Source organism: Octopus bimaculoides, chromosome 5 (genome assembly GCF_046866305.1).
Source record: "Octopus bimaculoides isolate indiv1 chromosome 5, ASM4686630v1, whole genome shotgun sequence".
NCBI classification, from domain to species: domain Eukaryota; kingdom Metazoa; phylum Mollusca; class Cephalopoda; order Octopoda; family Octopodidae; genus Octopus; species Octopus bimaculoides.
Genome location: NC_142932.1, coordinates 106,762,558 through 106,781,680, shown reverse-complemented (window position 1 = coordinate 106,781,680; position 19,123 = coordinate 106,762,558). Strand labels below are relative to the sequence as shown.

Here is a 19,123-nt window from a genome sequence, read left to right as displayed (position 1 = left end):
TAATACTTAGCTTGTACCATGTCATGTTGTTTTTGTTGTTTTTTTCTGTTTTTTAATTAATTATATATATATATATATATATATATATATATATATATACGCACACGTGTGAGAGTCATCTAAGAGACCATAATTCAAGGAAAAGATGCACTTGTATATGTGTCTGTAGAGTGGGTGTGTTATCCGAAAAGTATAGTATTAAATATCCATCAAGTCTGATCTTACCAATCTGTTTTGCATAAAGAATACAATAGAGTGTTATGTACTGGCTAACTCTGATGAGCGTAAAGTTACATAACTGGATTGTTACCTCACACTCCATTGTATTCTTTATGTGAAACCAATTGGGGAAAATCAGCCATGATGTGTATTTAATACTATACTTTTCAGATAATATGTGTGTGTGTGTGTGTGTGTGTGTGTGTGTGTGTACACATACACATACAATGAATATGTACATATATGCACATATCTGTATATGTAAGTCCATCTATCAATAGATATATATGTGTGCATGTATATGTGTGCATGTATATGTTAATATTTATATTTATGTATATCTACTTGTTACAATGAGTACTTCAAACCATTATTTAAGATATTCAGTTAAAAATGATGTTAATATGAACATATATGCTTTTGTGTGCATTCTACCCCACACACATTTTAAAACGTGTTTAGAGATCTATATTTTAACATATTCACAAATACATGTACATATAGTCATACAAATGCCTGTAAATGCCTATTAACATGCATCTAACATTGTTAATTAAAGAAATAAGTTAAACTAAGTTTAATGGGTTGACTATAAGAGCATAATAAAAATACTGAATATGACTTTTTAATAATGGAATGAGTCTGCGTATTCAGGAGTAATATGACATTCTTTTGGAGAATTAATATACGTCAGTATGACATACCCACCAATGTGTGTGTATGTGTGTATATATATATATATATATATATATATATATATATATATATATATATATATATATATGTAAAGGTAGGTTACAGTAACTTTGAAAATTTGCTAGCCTTTGTCAGCAGGCTGAAATTATGAAGCATCTTTTCTTATAAAAGTTTAATAGATACGTTTCCTACAAAAAAAAAGGATTGAGTCATTCTTCAGTTTAATGTTTAATTGGGTTTTTTTAACTTAAACATAAAAATAAACATATATATGTATGCATATATATTATAAAATATGCAGTTAAAATATGCGTTTTACTCCATTCATTAAATTTTTGTATGTATATATATATATATATATATATATATACATACGTATGTATGTATGTGTGTGTGTATATATATATATGTGTGTGTGTATATATATATATATATATATATATATATATACATACATATGTATGCATGTATGTGTGTGTGTATATATATATATATATATATATATATATATATATATATATATAGCCTGGGCAAAGTTTAGAGAGCTCTTACCCCTGCTGGCGACAAAGGGACTCTCACTCAGAGTAAAAGGCAGACTGTATGACGCATGCGTACGAACAGCCATGCTACATGGCAGTGAAACATGGGCTGTAACTGCTGAGGACATACGTAAGCTCGCAAGGAATGAAGCCAGTATGCTCCGTTGGATGTGTAATGTCAATGTGAATTCCCGTCAGAGTGTAAGTATCTTGAGAGAAAAGCTGAACATTAGAAGCATCAGTTGTGGCGTGCAAGAGAGACAATTGCGCTGGTATGGACATGTGGTGAGAATGGGTGAGGATAGCTGCGTGAAAAAGTGCCACACCCTAACAGTTGAGGGAACCCGTGGAAGAGGTAGGCCCAGGAAGACCTAGGCTGAGGTGGTGAGGCCTTTGGAAATGTGCTGTGCGTGAGAAGACCAGGCAAGCCAAGTAAGATCGTTGCCAGTGCCCCTGGACTGGTTCTTGTGCGGGTGGCACATGAGATGCACCATTTTGAGCGTGGCCGTTGCCAGTACCGCCTGACTGGCTCCCGTAGGATTTTCGAGCGAGATCGTTGCCAGTGCCCCTGGACTGGCTTGTGCGGGTGGCACATAAAAGACACCATTTCGAGCGTGGCCGTTTTCGTGCGGGTGACACGTAAAAGCACCCACTACACTCTCTGAGTGGTTGGCGTTAGGAAGGGCATCCAGCTGTAGAAACTCTGCCAAATCAGACTGGAGCCTGGTGTTGCCATCCGGTTTCACCAGTCCTCAGTCAAATCGTCCAACCCATGCTAGCATGGAAAGCGGACGTTAAACGATAATGATGATATATAAGAAATAATTAAGATTCATTTGAATTAGGTACTTAAGTTGAAGCACCAAGTCAGTCCAGTATTATCAGCACAGCTCAAAGTAAGGTGAATAAAATCAAAATAAGCAACAGGATATCAAGAAGTGATGCAGTACATCCGTTTCAAGCAGCTCCATTTAATTGAACAATGCAATCATTACATCAATTTAAATGCAGGGCTATCCTCAGCTGCACAAATAAATAAATAGAATTTTAATCACCTGAACACATTAATATAATTATACTCAAACAATCACCCATTGTACCCCATGATAAAATTTCCTCTGTATTAACATCATAAGTTTTATTAGCATCTTGCCCCTTTAACTGGTGATTAATATCTTGATTTGAGGTCTTCACCTATCCAGTCTCCTTTATAGACAGTTACTTTATACTACTCTTAAAATCTTGACAATATATATGACCATACCTAGCTATGAACTGTCAACTCACTCCTGCCCTCCATTCTAAACATAAAAAGACAAATTAAAAATGAACCACCATCCTTTACAAGCTAAGACCCCAATAAACTTATATTCTGAGCTACAATAGCGACAACATGGATTTCTTCTATCTTCTTGCTCTATTAGTGTATTTGAGCATAATTATATTAATGTGTCCAACTGATTAAAATTCTATTTATTTATTTGTGCAGCTGAGGATAACCCAGCATTTATATTGATGCAATGATTGCATTGTCCAATTAAACAGAGCCACTTAAAATGGTTGTACTGCATCACTTCTTGATATCTTGTTGCTTATTTTGATTATATATATATATATATATATATATATATATATATATATATATATATATATATATATTAATATTTTTCAAACACTGGAAAGTTCCAAAAATATTCTATATATTTTTACTTTTTGAGCAAGCCAAATTATATAACAAAGCTATCAGAAATTTTGTTGTAGATCTATCATTGTGCTAGAGATTTTTCAGTTATTTTTACAAATACTTTTGGCAAACCTTTTACTCATCAGACACCATTATTTCAAAACACTTGAAATATTTGATATCTTCTGGACAAGTAAGTTAAAAATGAATAAGACTTTTAAAACCGTTGTCTCACCATTGAGCTGTACACCTTTGCAGCAATACCCATTCTATTAAATTTGTTGACAATTCATCTACCACTTGTATCTACTTTCTCTTTTCTTTCTTCCATTACTCTGCTGAGTTACACTCAACAGATCCTGGACTAAACACTTTTCTCAGTCTTTATTCTCCAAAGCAGTTCCTATCAAAAAAGTTTCTTCCCGATCAATGTTTGTCCACTAACCTGTAATAATTTAAGTTGAACATCATTAGCACTAACTTCACTCCACTTTACCTACAGTACTATTTTAGCTGTGCTACAGAAGTATTTTCATATCTGCTAAGGCTCTAGGATGACTAACAAAGAAAAAAAATTCCAGGCAGTTCATTAATATGTTTATGATCCATATTGTTGAATATTTGATTTAAGAAACAAAAAATTTTTCACCCAGTCAAGTTATCTCAATTCTTTTCATTAAAATATTGATTGAGACCAGGTATAATGTTACTTAAATATTATAATGGAAATGAAATAAAATGCAGTGAAAAATATGTAATGAAAAGATTAAAGCATAATAATTTAATTTTAATTAATTCTTAAGTAAGCAGAACAATTGAAAATAACAACATATTTAAAATAACATGTAAAAACCCCAAATTCATATTTGTAATTTTTTTTTATTTTTAATCGTTTTTCTTTGAACAATTGTTAAAAGTAAAAGGAACATTTCCACTTGAAAGCGAAAGGTTTATATATATATCTTTATAACATACAACTAACATTTTAACACATTAACAACTTTCATAAAAATTGAAGTACAGAAAAATAAAATTAATAAAAAAAAGAAACGGGAGAAATTTGAGAGAAAATAGTGACAAGGGTCAGGGAAAGTAAAGCAATTTGAAGAAAGAGAAATGGAAATTTTGATAAACAAAACAAATAAATAGTATTTTAGAATTTGTTCATATCACATCTACTATAAAGATAGAAGTTACTGAATACAGAATGAGAGGAAACAAAAGAAAGATAATTAAGATGTGAGAGCAGAAAGAAGAAAAATGAGAAAAGAGGTAGGGATAAGAAAGAGAGAGAAAAACAACAAATTGTTTATATGGGAGCTGAAATAAATGAATCCATTGGATAGAAGTTACAGAAGACAGAATTAGTTTGAAACGTTTTTTTTTTTTTTTAACACCCTACATAATAATTTAATAAAATTCCTTTTCTTCTTTTCCTTCTTCCACAAAACGATATAATGTCAAAGCAAGAAGTTGTTCTGATGCCAGATTGATTAACATTGTCAAAATCACAGTTGTGGTGCCAAGCCTGTAGCTTTGCCATAGCTGATCCAGTTAATAAGATACAATCAGAAAAATTTAGATGGAAGAAAATCAGTTTTTACAGAGTCCTGAAAGAACATAAAAGAAAATTGGCTTGTCCATGTTCCTTAGTTATAATCTGTGAATTCTTGAATATCTGATCACCTTTAACTGTTTTTAGCGGTTATATTCTCTTGCTGCTCTTTATGTGATGAGAACTGGCTGGAATGTGTGTTATTGCTTTCAAGTGTTAACTATGATGGTGGTGGTGGTAGTGATAATGATGAGGATGAAAATAACAATGATATTAGTGGCTCTCGTTGCTGAAGTGGTCGTGAGAATAGTATTAGTTATAATTAATCAGAGTCAATCCTGAAATGAAAACAACAGCACACAGTTTAACCAAAGTAGAAAAATAAGACTGGGTAATAAATTAGGAGGAAGATATTAACAGAAAGAAATATAAATGTAGGGAACACAGAATATTATTTGTACAAAACATGCCACTGTACAGGCATCAGCAGAACACACAAGCAAGCAACATAAAATTTGTATGTGAGGACTATTTGTATGTGTGGGGGAGGCTAATACTAAAGCTTATGAAAGTTGATTAGCTGCTAAACTAAGATAGCATGTCACTAAATTTAAGAAAGTTTGTTATATTCTTAATGATGTTACCCTTCAACAATAAATCTATCATCCAGCATGGAAGATTCCTAAATAATTGCAATTTTTTTTGAAATTCCTGCTTAAATTTTAGATGAACCATCCCACAAAAAACACTATTAAAAGATATTATTTATTGAAACTTAATCCTTTAGTTAGGTCACTACTTATGGTATTGGTTATTTTCAAACATCAAATCACCAATAGGATGTCTTGATAGATATTATTCTTAAGTGAGGCAGATTAAGACAAGCTGGTACTTTATTAGAACACAAAACAATTCTTGTAACATTTTCAAACCATAATCAATAGTCCAATTATCAAATGTTCTAATCATTCAACAAAGTAATAAGTAAGGTCCAAAGAAACTAGTAATTGTACAGATTTTGTAACCTGTACAATACTGTGCAGGTTACAAAGCATAAACTACCTATCACGAAGTAGGTTATATGATATCCCATGGAATTGGAGATCTTTCTATATAAAAACAATTACTGCAGCCAAAATAAATTAATCAATAAAAAAAAAATGAAAAACTAAAATCTTACTATCTATGCTAACATAAATAATTATGAAAAAAAAAAACGTTTTTTAATAGGTAGAATTTAACAAATGTTTATATAAATATTATTATAGAACTAGATAAAGAGTGAACCTATGACATGCATATCAGCAGAGACATGCAGCAGGTTTTTAGATAACTAGTTTCCTTAATAATATATGTTATAAAAAGTTCACTAAATTATACAAAGAATTTTAAAAATTTTAAATAGCAGTCCTTAAAAAAAAATTCACATTAGATGGGGTGTGGGTAGATATCTAATGACACTATTCTTAAATTAGAACCCATAAATTGAAAAGTTGCAACTCATCGTAGGCTGCTAACACAATATGACAAGCATATGACTTTAGCTCTTCTTTTCCTTCAAATCTTTCATTCTTATTTTCTAAATCTAATCATTATGACATGAACAATTAATAAAATAAATACTAAAAAAATTAAATTATCACAAAAGTGAAGTGGACGAAATTTTCAGATTAGTGGGCAGAACAAATTATGAGTTAGATAAGATTGATAAACTTCTTTGTATATTGTGTGATGAGGCAGCTGTGAGTAGAACTAGGAATGTAAAAAGCATTTTCACACCCAACACCAGTTACTCTTAAAAAAAAAACTATTGAAGACCACAAAGCACATATATCCCGACAGCTAAAGTGGAAACAACAGAATTTATTTAAGTTCTCAACAAGAATTTATCATTTACAAGCTGCAAGTTTTAGTATTTCATATATTATTGTTGATAATGGAAAATCACTAAGTGATGGTGGCAATTTTTAATGAGGCTTCTGTTAAAAATGCCCCATTTTTATCTAATGGCTTTCATAATAAGAACACCATTATAAGTATGTGAGTTAGAAATGATGTTAAAAACAAAGTTAAGAAAACAAGTGTTAACATAGAAAATAAAGTTCAAAAACAATTAAATACCTACAGTTATTTTCTATTTGTCTTGATGAGACCACTGACATTATGTCATCAACTTGACTTGCTATTATTGTACAATATTTTCTCCTATTCATTAAGACTTGATTAAGTTATAGTTTGCATCAGGAAAATGCACAAGTGATGGTGTTGTTAATATGTTTCATGAAAAACAAATAGCTTTGGTTACATCTGATGATATCCCTAATACAGTAGGTTGAAAACTGGTATTGTAGGGCAATTTACAAAGTTTGTTGGTCATTTCCTTATTTATTTTCAGTGTATTATACATCTGGAAGCATTGTGTGCAGGAAGTAAGCTTTAAAGATTTTCGTAATGTGATTGATGAGGTGTGACAAAAATAGCCAATTTGACAACAACCAGGATTTTAAATAAACAAGAATATAATTTACCTTTAAATGAAGTTGATTCAGTTTAATAATGTGCAATAATGTATGATAGTTCAGGCATAATCAAATACTTAAATGATTTGTTGAATGTTTAAGTAAAATAAGACTATTGTTATTTAAAACAAAAACATGGAGCATGATTTTCCTCAGTTAAATGATTTTGCTTGACTCAGTAAACTTAGTTTTTTCATGGATTTATTTATTGCATTTGAATGAATTTAAAATTAAACTTCCAAGTTTTAGGAAATCAGTTGATGTGCTGTTTGGCTTGATTAAGAGTTTTGAGAGAAAACTCAACATATTACAACATGAATCAGATAATAAAAGTTTTAAGTTCTTTGCAAGGGCAAAGAAAGTTTTTGAAGAAACTAGTTATAAAAATTTTGAACAATATGCAAAACAGTTTAAAGAAGTTCAAAAGGTTGTGACTGAACAGATCTCTTCTAGATTTGTGCAGCTCAGAGAATTAGGAAAAATAAAATATTTATAAAATATTTTGATGCCACAGATTTCATGGATCTGAAGTTAGCTCTATTTGACTTGGACGTTTTCATTCTGTATAAAAACAACTACTCAAAAATAAAATTTTTGTGTATTAACATAAAATCAACAACTGGGAAATAAAACTTCTAACAGGCAGACTTTAACTTATAAATATTTATCAAAAGTTTGCCATCACTAAACAAGTGTATATTTTGAAAACACACACACATATATATATATATATATATATATATATATATATATATATATATATATATATATATATATATATACACATACGTATATATATATATATGCACATACACACATATATATATATATATATATATATATATATATATATATATATATATATACGCATATATACACACGCACACACATATATATATATGTATATAAAGTGAGAGGGGGAGGAAGAGATAGAGGAGAGGAGAGAGAGAGAGAGAAAGAGACCATTGCTACTATTGTTTTTCTCTCAGAAAGTCAAAATTTCAGTTCACAGTTAGGAAAGACAAAACATCCCAGTTTTCTATTTCTCTCTTCTCCCAAAATCTCTGATTCATTTTTAACAAATTTAAACTTATTTCTCCCAAATGCATTTGCCAAAATCAAAATATTTGCAGAGTTTGAGTTACATACAGCCATGTTTGAAACAATATGTTATCTGCTAGTGTTCTTTATATACATTACCATGGCATAGAATTGAAACAACATATTTGCATACTTGCAAATGGGTATGACTATAAACTGCACCTCTTGGCCAGTATTGTTTTCAGGCCAGCTCTGACTCAGAGTAACAGCACCTGTTGAGATCCCAGCCGTATATATTTATGTATAACTGGGATCCCAGCACATACTACATATATACATATATGCAAGTTTAAAATGATTAACAATATAATTAATAATGCAGTTGAGGAAGTATAGATGTGAAGATAACCTGAAACTTTTCTTTCTCTCTCTCTCTCTCACACACACACACACACATACACATGCCGAGTTCAATAAATACCCCTGAAGACTTTGTTTATATACTACATATATCAGGGGCATGTCAGCTGCATAGAATTGATCATTCACCAAACTATGTCCAGGGAAAGATTTGAATTGGACATTGCACGCTCACAAAACAGTCATTATTTTTCACCTGTGGTTAACACTCATAGCAATAAGTTCCTGTTTTGTGGCAACTAGCAAAAGCTTGGAGAACTGGGCCAATTGAATGTTAAGGACCTTGGCTGTAGAAACTGCACAATGCTAGTAACAGTATATGAATACCAACAGCATATAACTCCATAGTCATGTACAAATGCATGTGCACACACACACACACACACACACACACACACACACACACACACACACATCTATCTTCTATATTTTGAAATAGATTATAAATATAATATGTATGCATATATGTTATTAATCCCTTAATTACTCATTTACTAATTTATTTGAACAAAATTTAACCTTTAAATTTTCCACATTAGAGATCTAAAATTAAAATATTACTTTATTGAAGACCGTTGAGTGCAATCACTTAATTTTCTCATACAAGCAGTAACTTTTAGTTTTTCGCTAATAATTTCTTCTGATACAGATCCTGGTATGTTGCCAAATACAGAGGAATGAAATAAACAAGGGTGGTAGAGATGTGCAATTAATTATTTTTATGAGATATAAATAAAAGATATTTTCGATTCAAGCCCCTCTTCATGCCAAATATTATAGATTTGTGATGTTTAATCAGTATTATTAAATGATAGCTTCGATTAGGAGGATATTATCTCTATGAAGAAAAATGGCAATGCATAATGAGTTTGATTCTATGTAATGTTAAAATATTTCCTTGTTTCCATTTCCATATAGGTGCAGGTGTGGCTGTGTGGTTAAAAAGTTTGCTTCCCAACCATATGGTTTTAGGTTCAGTCCTATTGTATGGCACTTTGGACAAGTATCTTCTACTATAGTCCCAAGCCAACCACAGCTTTGTACACGGATTTGATAGATGGAAACTGTGAAGAAGCCTGTTGCATGTGTGTGTGTGTGTGTGTTTGTGTCTCCTTGTCTTGACGTTGCTTAATGCCTGGCCATGGGGAAATATTAGCTTGCTTGGAAACATGTGAGGGTTAGTGGCAGGAAGGGTATCTAGCTGTAGAAAATCTACCTCAAAAAACTCCATCTGGCCCAAGCAAGTATGGAAAAGAAGGCATTAAAATGATGGCGATGATTTAATAATCTAACTTTATGAATAGAGATGCATTTAGTTACACAATTATTGCTGTTAACATATGCAACTACTGGGTTTTTTTAATGATTCTTCAGATAGTAAAGGTGAGGGGTGGAGATGAGCAATAAGTTTGTTGCCTACCAAGTTTACAACCCATTTCTGTTTCCCAAATGAAGATTTACATCCCTTAAAAGCAAATACATAAAAATTATACAACCTCATTTTCCATCTACAGTGTCATACTTAATTTTATATACACACAGTTGGTAAACCTATTCTTGTGCTATTTATCCTGAAGTAACATTTCTTATGGATATGCTGAGTTAAAACACAATAAATAACAGAGAGACATGAAAATTTGTCTTAACAGTGGCCAGAGAGAATGTGAGATGAATTTTAGCCTTTTCAGTGTTGTGTAGCCAGCCATATAAAGATAATTTCATATGTGAGTTTATTTATTAATAATATTTTAAAGAAAATGGAAATCTTAAGCACAGAATAACAGTGAAAGTAGCTTAGAAGATTGAGCAAATACTCTTAGAAGACAGGAAAAAGTGGCCAGCAAGCCACTACAGAAAATTGAACCCTGTACCTCTCAAATTCCAGCTTTCTAATCACTTTTTTCCATCTTCTAAGAGTATTTATCTGATCTTCTAAGCTGTTTTCACAGCTATTCCGCATTTGAGATTTCCTTTATTTTCTGTAATATACCAACTCATTCAGCACTTCAAAGTTTGTTTTTTTACAAAAATACCTTAAAATTTCACTTGAAAAATAATATGTTTAAACATTGTAGATATGTGATCAGTTTTATCTTAATTTGTGGAAAGCGACTTGTGTTAAAACACATTTAAGAACAAATCACTTTGTTTCAGTTTGTTGGTAATTAACATATTTAATCTCTAACTGGTAATTTATTGGTTACTAATATATTTACATTTAATTTTCATTTCCTATGCAATTGAATGAACAGTCTAATATATTTGGCAAATGCCCATAATGCAATTTACAGATAAGGTCAGAATAATACAGAAATATGTGAGGAGTTGTCTCTTGTACACACACTATAAAAATGAAAATAAAATTAGTCATTGACTAAACAATTTATTTTTCTCACTGCATATTTATTTCTAGTAGGATTTTTTAATGTTCTATCTATTAAAAATGTTAACATTGAGTTAGAGTTAAAATTTCTAACACATGAAGTATGTTTAACATATATTTCTGCTACTATTTATACTTTTTATAATGTGTTATCATTTATGATAATGTTAATATTTATAATGATATTATTTATTTTGCCTCTGTTGAAAGACTGAGGATGGCAGAACCAATAAAACACTGGACAAAATTCCTTGCATTATTTAACATCCTTTCATGTTCCATATTCAAATCCTGCTGTGAGTGAATCTACTTTTTAACTTAATCAATACAGAATCACTTTTAGCAATTGGTTCTTCTTTGTTGTATCTTTCTTATATGAAATGGTGGTGTATTGCACAAGTTTTAGAGAAAATAGCTTTTCTAAATTCTCCAACATCATATAAAATAGTAAAAATTTCAACAATACACTTTCAGGAGTTCTTACACAGTCATAACATTCATACTTATTGACAGATATATATATATATACATACAACTCTACAATCAAAAAATATATATCTATATGAGAACTATTAACACACTGACTAAAGTTGATAAATTGATTATCTGCTATGAACTGTCAACTAATGTATGGTAATTCTAATGACTGTGCTCAGAACACCAACAGAAAATATGACTACGGGCAATTTGCTGACCAATATGATAGAGTACATACGTTGAAAGCTACATAGATCCATTCATGTGAAAGTTATTTTTAGTTAACTTTGAGTGGATAATTGACTAGGAATATGAAACTCAAGGATGAAAATTACATTTGACATTCATGAGTCAATTTTTGTGAGAGTAAAAGCTAAAGTAGAGAAATAAACAGTGGTGGTGGCAAGGATATTGTCACACTGATGATGGAAGTGCTGCCCAAAAGGTGTTCAGAGGATGACACATTCTCTTATTCTTTTACTTGTTTCAGTCATAAAACGGTGGCCATGCTGGGGTACTGCCTTGAAGAATCGAAGAATTCTAGTTGAAGGAATCTTCCCCATACTTTTTTTTTTAAAGTCTGGTACTTGTTCTATCATCTTTTTGGCTGAACTGCAAAGTTATGAGGAACATAAACACACTGACACTGATTGTCAAGTGGTGTGTGTGTGTGTGTGCATGTGTGTGTGTGTGGGGGAACAAACACAGACACAAAGACATGTGAGCATGCACATACACACACATATATGGTGGGATTCTTTTAGTTTCCATCTATAAAATCGACTCACCAGAGGCTATAATAAAAGATACTTGCCCAGTGTGCCACACAATGGGACAGAACCTGAAACCATGTGGCTGGGAAGCAAACCTCTTACCACACAACCTCTATTTTCTTCTTAAATATAAGAATATTAATACAAGTACTTCTATATCACAATTATTGTAACCTTCAACTCTTAATAAAAAAGAAAATTCCAGAAAAACTATAAATGTCGTTTTTAAAAAATCCTTTATGAGAAAATATTATCAGTTTTATTACACACTCCTCATGCTGAGGACACATGCATGAAGCACACTGAACAGAATACTCTACAATACCTAGATTAGCACCTAACTGTTATGAGTTGAAATTCCACTTAAGTTCATTTTGATTTTTTTTCCTTCAAAGATTTTAAACTAAGCTTAATAAAATATATTATCAATATCTATTTTGGTTATTTTTCAGCCAAAATAAATCGTTATTAGTTCCTATTTTTACATACAAGATGTGAAAGATAGATCAAGATTTGTATTTCTTATGTTCCAAATAATAAAAAAAATGTATAATATCTTTTGGAAAATATGCATACAAATATTCAAGATTAATGACTACTGCACTATTGTTATTCTCAAGAACTTGTCTCTGTATATACACATTAGTAATATACACATTGGTAACCAGCCAAGATCTTTTTCAGAAGCAACAGTGGATCATAGCTATCCTAATTCCAGAATGCACCATGGCAAAAAAAGAAGTAATGAAATGGATACAAACTATCTTGTCTGCTTATTAATAAAAGGAGTTAGGGAGGTGACCATGCAAAAAGATTTACATATATTTTGGATGGGGTGTTGATATGCGTCAGTTTGAGAACCACTATTATGGTGGATTTATTTTGTTTCTATTCTTTACTGGTCCTTTTGTGGCACAAAGCAAAGCAGACCTTGCCGTCCACTCAAGAAAACACATAGTAAATGATCCACAAGCACTCAGGCAAACTGAGTCTTTGAACTTGTTCCATTTGCCAAAAAGGCTTGCAAAGCACCAGCAGGCCTCAAGAGAGACATTCATGTCCATAGAATATGATCACCACTTTATTTTACTGAACCCTCATTTGTTGTTCACAATGAGAGAATCCCCCCCCACACACACACACACACATAGCAATGAAGCTACATGTGTGTTGATGGCGATTTCTTTTCCTTCTTTGAACTTTTCCTTTTCACCTTTCTGACGAAGAGCTATGCTCAAAACATCAAATTCTCTCCCTTCAACAAGCATCAAGCTAATACATTTCTTATGCATGTCCTTGTTGTCTGTTCTTATTCGTTTATTTGAATTGATTATATAACTATATATACATTAGTTAAATTTGAACTAAGAAATGTTCTGTTTACAATGTTAACATTTCAATTTGTACAGCAAATGAATTAACTAAATTGTTGTTTTAATAAATTCATTTGCTTTACACACTGGAATAATATTGTAAATTATAACAAAAGTTCGCTCATTCATTTACATAAATAACTTATTGTAATATTAACTAAAACGATTTTATAAATAAAGGGACATAACTCGCACATTGAATACAAAATAACAGTTCAGGGAACATCAAAGCTGAGTGATACTCTATGCTAGTTCAATGACCATATAGTTGCTCATGTTACCACTGTCTACATTCTATTGAAGTTGTCTCTCTTGCCTTTTATGATCAGAATTGATCAGTTAAGTATAGTGACAACTCAGCAGTAGTAGGTTATTTTTAGAGGAACAAATAGAATATAAGAGAATGAGATATATATCTTCCAAAGGTATTACATGACTGAGATGATGTGCTGAAACAAGAGATGCAGCACGAAGTTTTGTCAATGAACAGGTGACGGTTTCAAAACGACGAAAATATTTTGATACAAATTAAATTTAAATGTTGAAGTGAATCTAAAGGCTTTTTGTGTTCTTACAATGGCTTACAAACATCTTCCATGCTGCAACATGAAGAATATGAAATGGAATTGCTTCAGAATATGAAATGTGAGACTTTGATTCAAGAACAAACCACTGTACATACAGGGTTCAAAATGATTAAACATTATAGGTGCAAGGAGAAGCAGAAGAAAGCCTAGAATAAATTAATAGATTAATAAATTAATCAAGTTCTTTGGCCAGAATTTAGGTTTGAAAATGGCCTAGATGAGTAAAGCAATATAGAAATTTTAATTTTATATAACTTAATTTTAAAAAACAATTATTTTCTAATGTATTGTTAGGATAAACATAAACTGTAGTATTATTTACATTATTTTCAATTGACGAATATTTGTCCTCATCTTGTTTGTTGTTAACACAACTTTTCGGCTGATATACCCTCCAAGCCTTCATCAGGTGTCTTGGAGAAATTTTGAACCTGGGTTCTCATTCCTAAGGTATTCTTCAATGTTGTTCTTATTAATATTATTATTCAGGTCACTGCCTGGAATCAAACTCAGAATCTTGAGGTTGGTAGCCTGCGCTCTTAACCACTATGCCATATGCCCATGGGCATATGGCACAGTGGTTAAGAGCATGGGCTACTAACACCAAGATTACGAGTTTGATTCCAGGCAGTGACCTGAATAATAATAATAATAGTAATAATAATAATAATAATAATAATAATAATAATAATAATGATAATAATACCAACAACAACAACATCGAAAAATACCTTAGGAATGAGAACCCAGGTTCGAAATTTCCCCAAGACACCTGATGAAGGCTGGAGGGTGTATCAGCCGAAATGTTGTGTTATCAACAAACAAGATGAGGACAAATATCCGTCAATTGTAAATAATGTACATAATTCTTCATGTCTTAAATATAGATCTGTATAAACTGCAGTACTTGAGAAGCTTCAAGTCAACATTACAAGACCAGACCCACAGTAAAAAAAAAGTTATCAAATGCCCAAGAATATAGAAGTGCACGACAGACAACCAAGATATGTTGATGTAATGGTGAAAGTAATGTTCTGAGCCATGATATCATGACTTATTACATTATGTTAGAAAAGTGAAAAGGAATATTCATTTGTGTAATGATCAATCCTGAACTAGAAAACAGATGAGACAACTCCAAAATTTTGATTAGAGTAATTAAAAATAGAACATAGGTAATGGATTCCTGGCATTCCTAACCTTTCTATGCAGATACAAGGTTGGTCAATTTGGGTCAAACATCAGCATTTGATCAGTATCCTACTCCTTTCCTTCCTTTTCAGTTTTTATTTTTTTTTTATTGTGGGGTGTATTGTGATAAGATTTAAAGCTTAAAATACGAAGAACCATTTCTAAGTTAATTCTTTTAGGAAGACTTGGTTGTTACATTGTAAAAGCTCCCACCTTGGCTCAAACCAAAGTATGCTGATAGAGAAAAACGATATAAGAAAAAAAAGCTTTAAAACAATATAGCTATTCAACTATTTTTTTTCAGATGAGGTGAGTAAAAAAGTGAAAAGATGACATATGTATGATGAAAGTTACTTGAAAAGTCAAGGGGTCATTGATAAAAAAAAAAAAGTTTGCATAATGGAATTTTAGAATGTTACAGACAGATTAAATTTAAATGGGGCTCAAGGGAAATTTAATTCATCAAATGATAGGGTTACAAGTAGAAATTTTTTCAGCTCATTAATTATAATGAAGGAAAGTTCTGAGGCTGTCATTGCACCATGAAATTATATTTGCAGGCTTTCAAACATACAAACACATACCCACGCACATATGCACACATAGACAAATATGTATGTATGTATGTATGTATGTATGTATGTATGTATGTATATATGTTACTTGAATATGAATATATAATACAAAGTATATTATATTTTTGGCATCCGTCACTCTCAAAGGACGATGGAACTATTCCACTGATGTCTACTTTGAGTGCAGGCCTGGGTAGGGTGGTGTGGATAACCAGTTATTGATCACACAACAGTTTTCTATACTCTACAACACTGGTATGGCACAAAGAAAATGGAACTTAGAACCAGAGTTGGCACAGAAACTGCCATAATGACTCCAGTTCCAGATTCAACCTCATGGTTTACTCTTTTGTAATGGTAATAGTGTTTGAGTACGGCTGTTATGTGGCAGACTTTTGAAACCAGAGATGACTTTCTTTTAACTGGACTAGTGATCCAAATTTATTAACCATACCTACCCAAAGAAGTATATAAACATCATGAATTAGCACACACAGACGCATGTGCATTGCGTCTATGTACATATGCATGTGAGTACGTTTGTGTGTGTGTGTGTGCATGTGTGTGTATGTGTGTGTGTGTATGTGTGCATGCATGCACTCATCCACACACCCACACATGCATACACATTCACAGAACAACATCACAAACTACTATTTGATAAACATTTTTTTCTGTAATGAGTTAGAGTCTCCTAAAACTTATTAACAAGTTTTTAATAATTAATTAAAAGTCCTTTTCTGAAATCATAAAAATAGCATCTAAGCTATTGTGAGGTGAGCAGAGGTTAGTGTCATCAAATATTGTATTACTGAACATCTGTTGTCACTACTGTTATATTGTTTATTGAGTTGTCCAATTAAGCTTGTTTTATTTCAGTAATATGGAAGGAAATAACTTAACAAGAGTTTCGGAGCAACCTACTGTTTCTCACCAAATATATGTCACGCTCCAGATAGATCCATTATCATACTGAGCATTGAGTTATATAAAAATAGTTGGAAATAGAGAAGGTCTTTCTACAGAGTCACTCAACTTGCTTCTCCACTATGTGGTCTCAGGTTCAATCCCACTGCGCAGTTCTTTGGCAAGTGAGTTCTACTTGCAGCCCCAGACCAACCAGAGTCTTGTGATTAGATTTAGTAGACAGAAATTGAGAGAAGCCTATTGTATACATATTTATTAATATGTATGTATGTGTAAGTCAGTGAGGCGGCAGAATCATTAGAATGTCAGGCAAAATGTTTAGCAGTATTTTGTCTGCTTTTATGCTCTGAGTTCAAATTCAACTTTACTTTTCGTCCTTTTTGGGTTGATAAAACAAGTACCAGTCAATGACAAGGGTCAATGTAACTGACTTACCCCTAACCTGAAATTGCTGGTTTTGAGCCAAAATTTTAAATCAGTATGTGTGTGTGTGTGTGTGTGTGCATGCATGTATTTATGTACATATGTATGGATGTAGGCAGATAGCTATGTTGGTCGGTAAGTGTGTGCACATGTGCACCCTTGTTCTGACATCCCATGATGGTTGCAAATGAGTATCACTATCATACAAGTGAGGCTGTTGTTTGGTTTCCATCCTTCACGAATGAAAATGTCTGGTCAAGGGAAATAATACCCTGCCTACAAAAGGGTGAAGGTTTGTAACAGGAAGGGCATCCAGCCATGAAAAAAAATCTCTGCCTCAACAAATTCTGTCTGACCTATACAAACATGGAAAAAGTGGACACTAAATCAATAATGATGCGCTGATGATGACGACAATGACAACAGCGACGATGGTGGTGGTGGTGATGATATATGGATGATAAATGGATGAAATATCTATAGCCTGAAAATTGACCTAGTCAATGATAAGTGTCTATCTGTGGGGTTTGTACGAATAACTATTGAAATAAAAACAAATTGGTCCTTATTTAGTGCAATTCATTCTTATATCTTTGTATTTGTTTCCCAATGGGGCACTTTGTCTAAATATCATTTCTGCCTTTTCTCATTTTTTATTTAATATTTAATACTTCAAATCCCTATCGTCACAGAAAAATGTTCATTAAAAGGTATTAAAAAACAAAAAGTATGTCAAATTACAAAGGGCAACAATGTTTGTTTCAATTTAGTACAGACATATGCATGCACACATACACATATACAAATATAGACATGCTATACACACAAGCAATAGACATATTAATTGCTAATAAGTACAGATTATTATTATTATCATCATTATTATTAAGGCGGCAAGCTGACAGAATCATTAGCACACCGGGTAAAATGCTTAGCGGGATTTTGTCTGCTGCTATGTTCTGAGTTCAAATTCTACCGAGGTCAACTTTGCCTTTCATCTTTCGGGGTTGATAAAATAAGTACCAATTGAACACTGGGATCAATGTAATCAACTTAACCCTTTCCCCAAAAATTGCTGCCCTTGTGACAAAATTTGAAACCATTATCATTATTAACATTATCATTTATGGTTTCTTTTCCCTATAGCTTTATTTCAGCTGCCCTAGTACTGGGCGTCCTCCAGAGGCCAAGAGTAGCAAGGGCACTTTTGTTTTGCTATGCATGCTAAAATTATCACCACATTTATTCCATTTTAGATGGAGAGTGCTTTCCTTAGTATATGGGCTGTACCCATCAAGGTTATCTTTTGTAGTTCACGGAGGTTGGAGTTACCAGGGAGCTGCTTAATATTCTTCTCAGCTCCCTTCTTTATCATTCCCAATGCACCAATTATTACTCTTATTATCAGAGTACTAAGCTTCCACATTTTTGTGATTTAAATTTGCAGATCTTAATAATGAAAAAGGCTTGCGTATTTCCTTGTTGAGACATTTTGATCTTGTGGGACACATATATCTATTAACAGACAAGTTCCTCTATTGCAGTCCTTGATCACAATGTCTGGTCAATTGGAGTCAATTTTTCTGTCTGTTTGTATTGGGAAGTTCCAAAGGATGGTGACGCCCTCACCGTTTACTACATCCCCTGGATGGTGCCTGTACCACTTATCATAGGATTTAATTTTGTAGTATTTACAAGCATCCCAGTGGACGTACTGCCCTAGTCTGTCATGTCTTATGAG

At 32.2% G+C, this 19,123-nt stretch overlaps 1 protein-coding gene across 10 annotated transcripts in view; it reads right to left on the bottom strand.

Moving 5' to 3' along the window:
- Window positions 1-19,123, bottom strand: part of LOC106883587 (N-alpha-acetyltransferase 60) — a 140,553-nt gene that overhangs the window by 10,163 nt on the left and 111,267 nt on the right. For 8 of the 10 annotated variants that reach the window (XM_089352897.1, XM_089352898.1, XM_089352895.1 and 5 more), the window contains one exon: window positions 3,998-5,031. The exons of the other annotated variants lie outside the window; for them this stretch is intronic. Coding sequence is in view for 4 of the 8 variants with exons in the window: in XM_089352898.1 (XP_089209024.1) it covers window positions 5,006-5,031 (26 nt within the window). In the remaining 4 variants the exon portion in view is untranslated. Of the gene's footprint in view, window positions 1-3,997; window positions 5,032-19,123 lie in introns of those variants that run through there. 10 annotated transcript variants of the gene reach the window in all.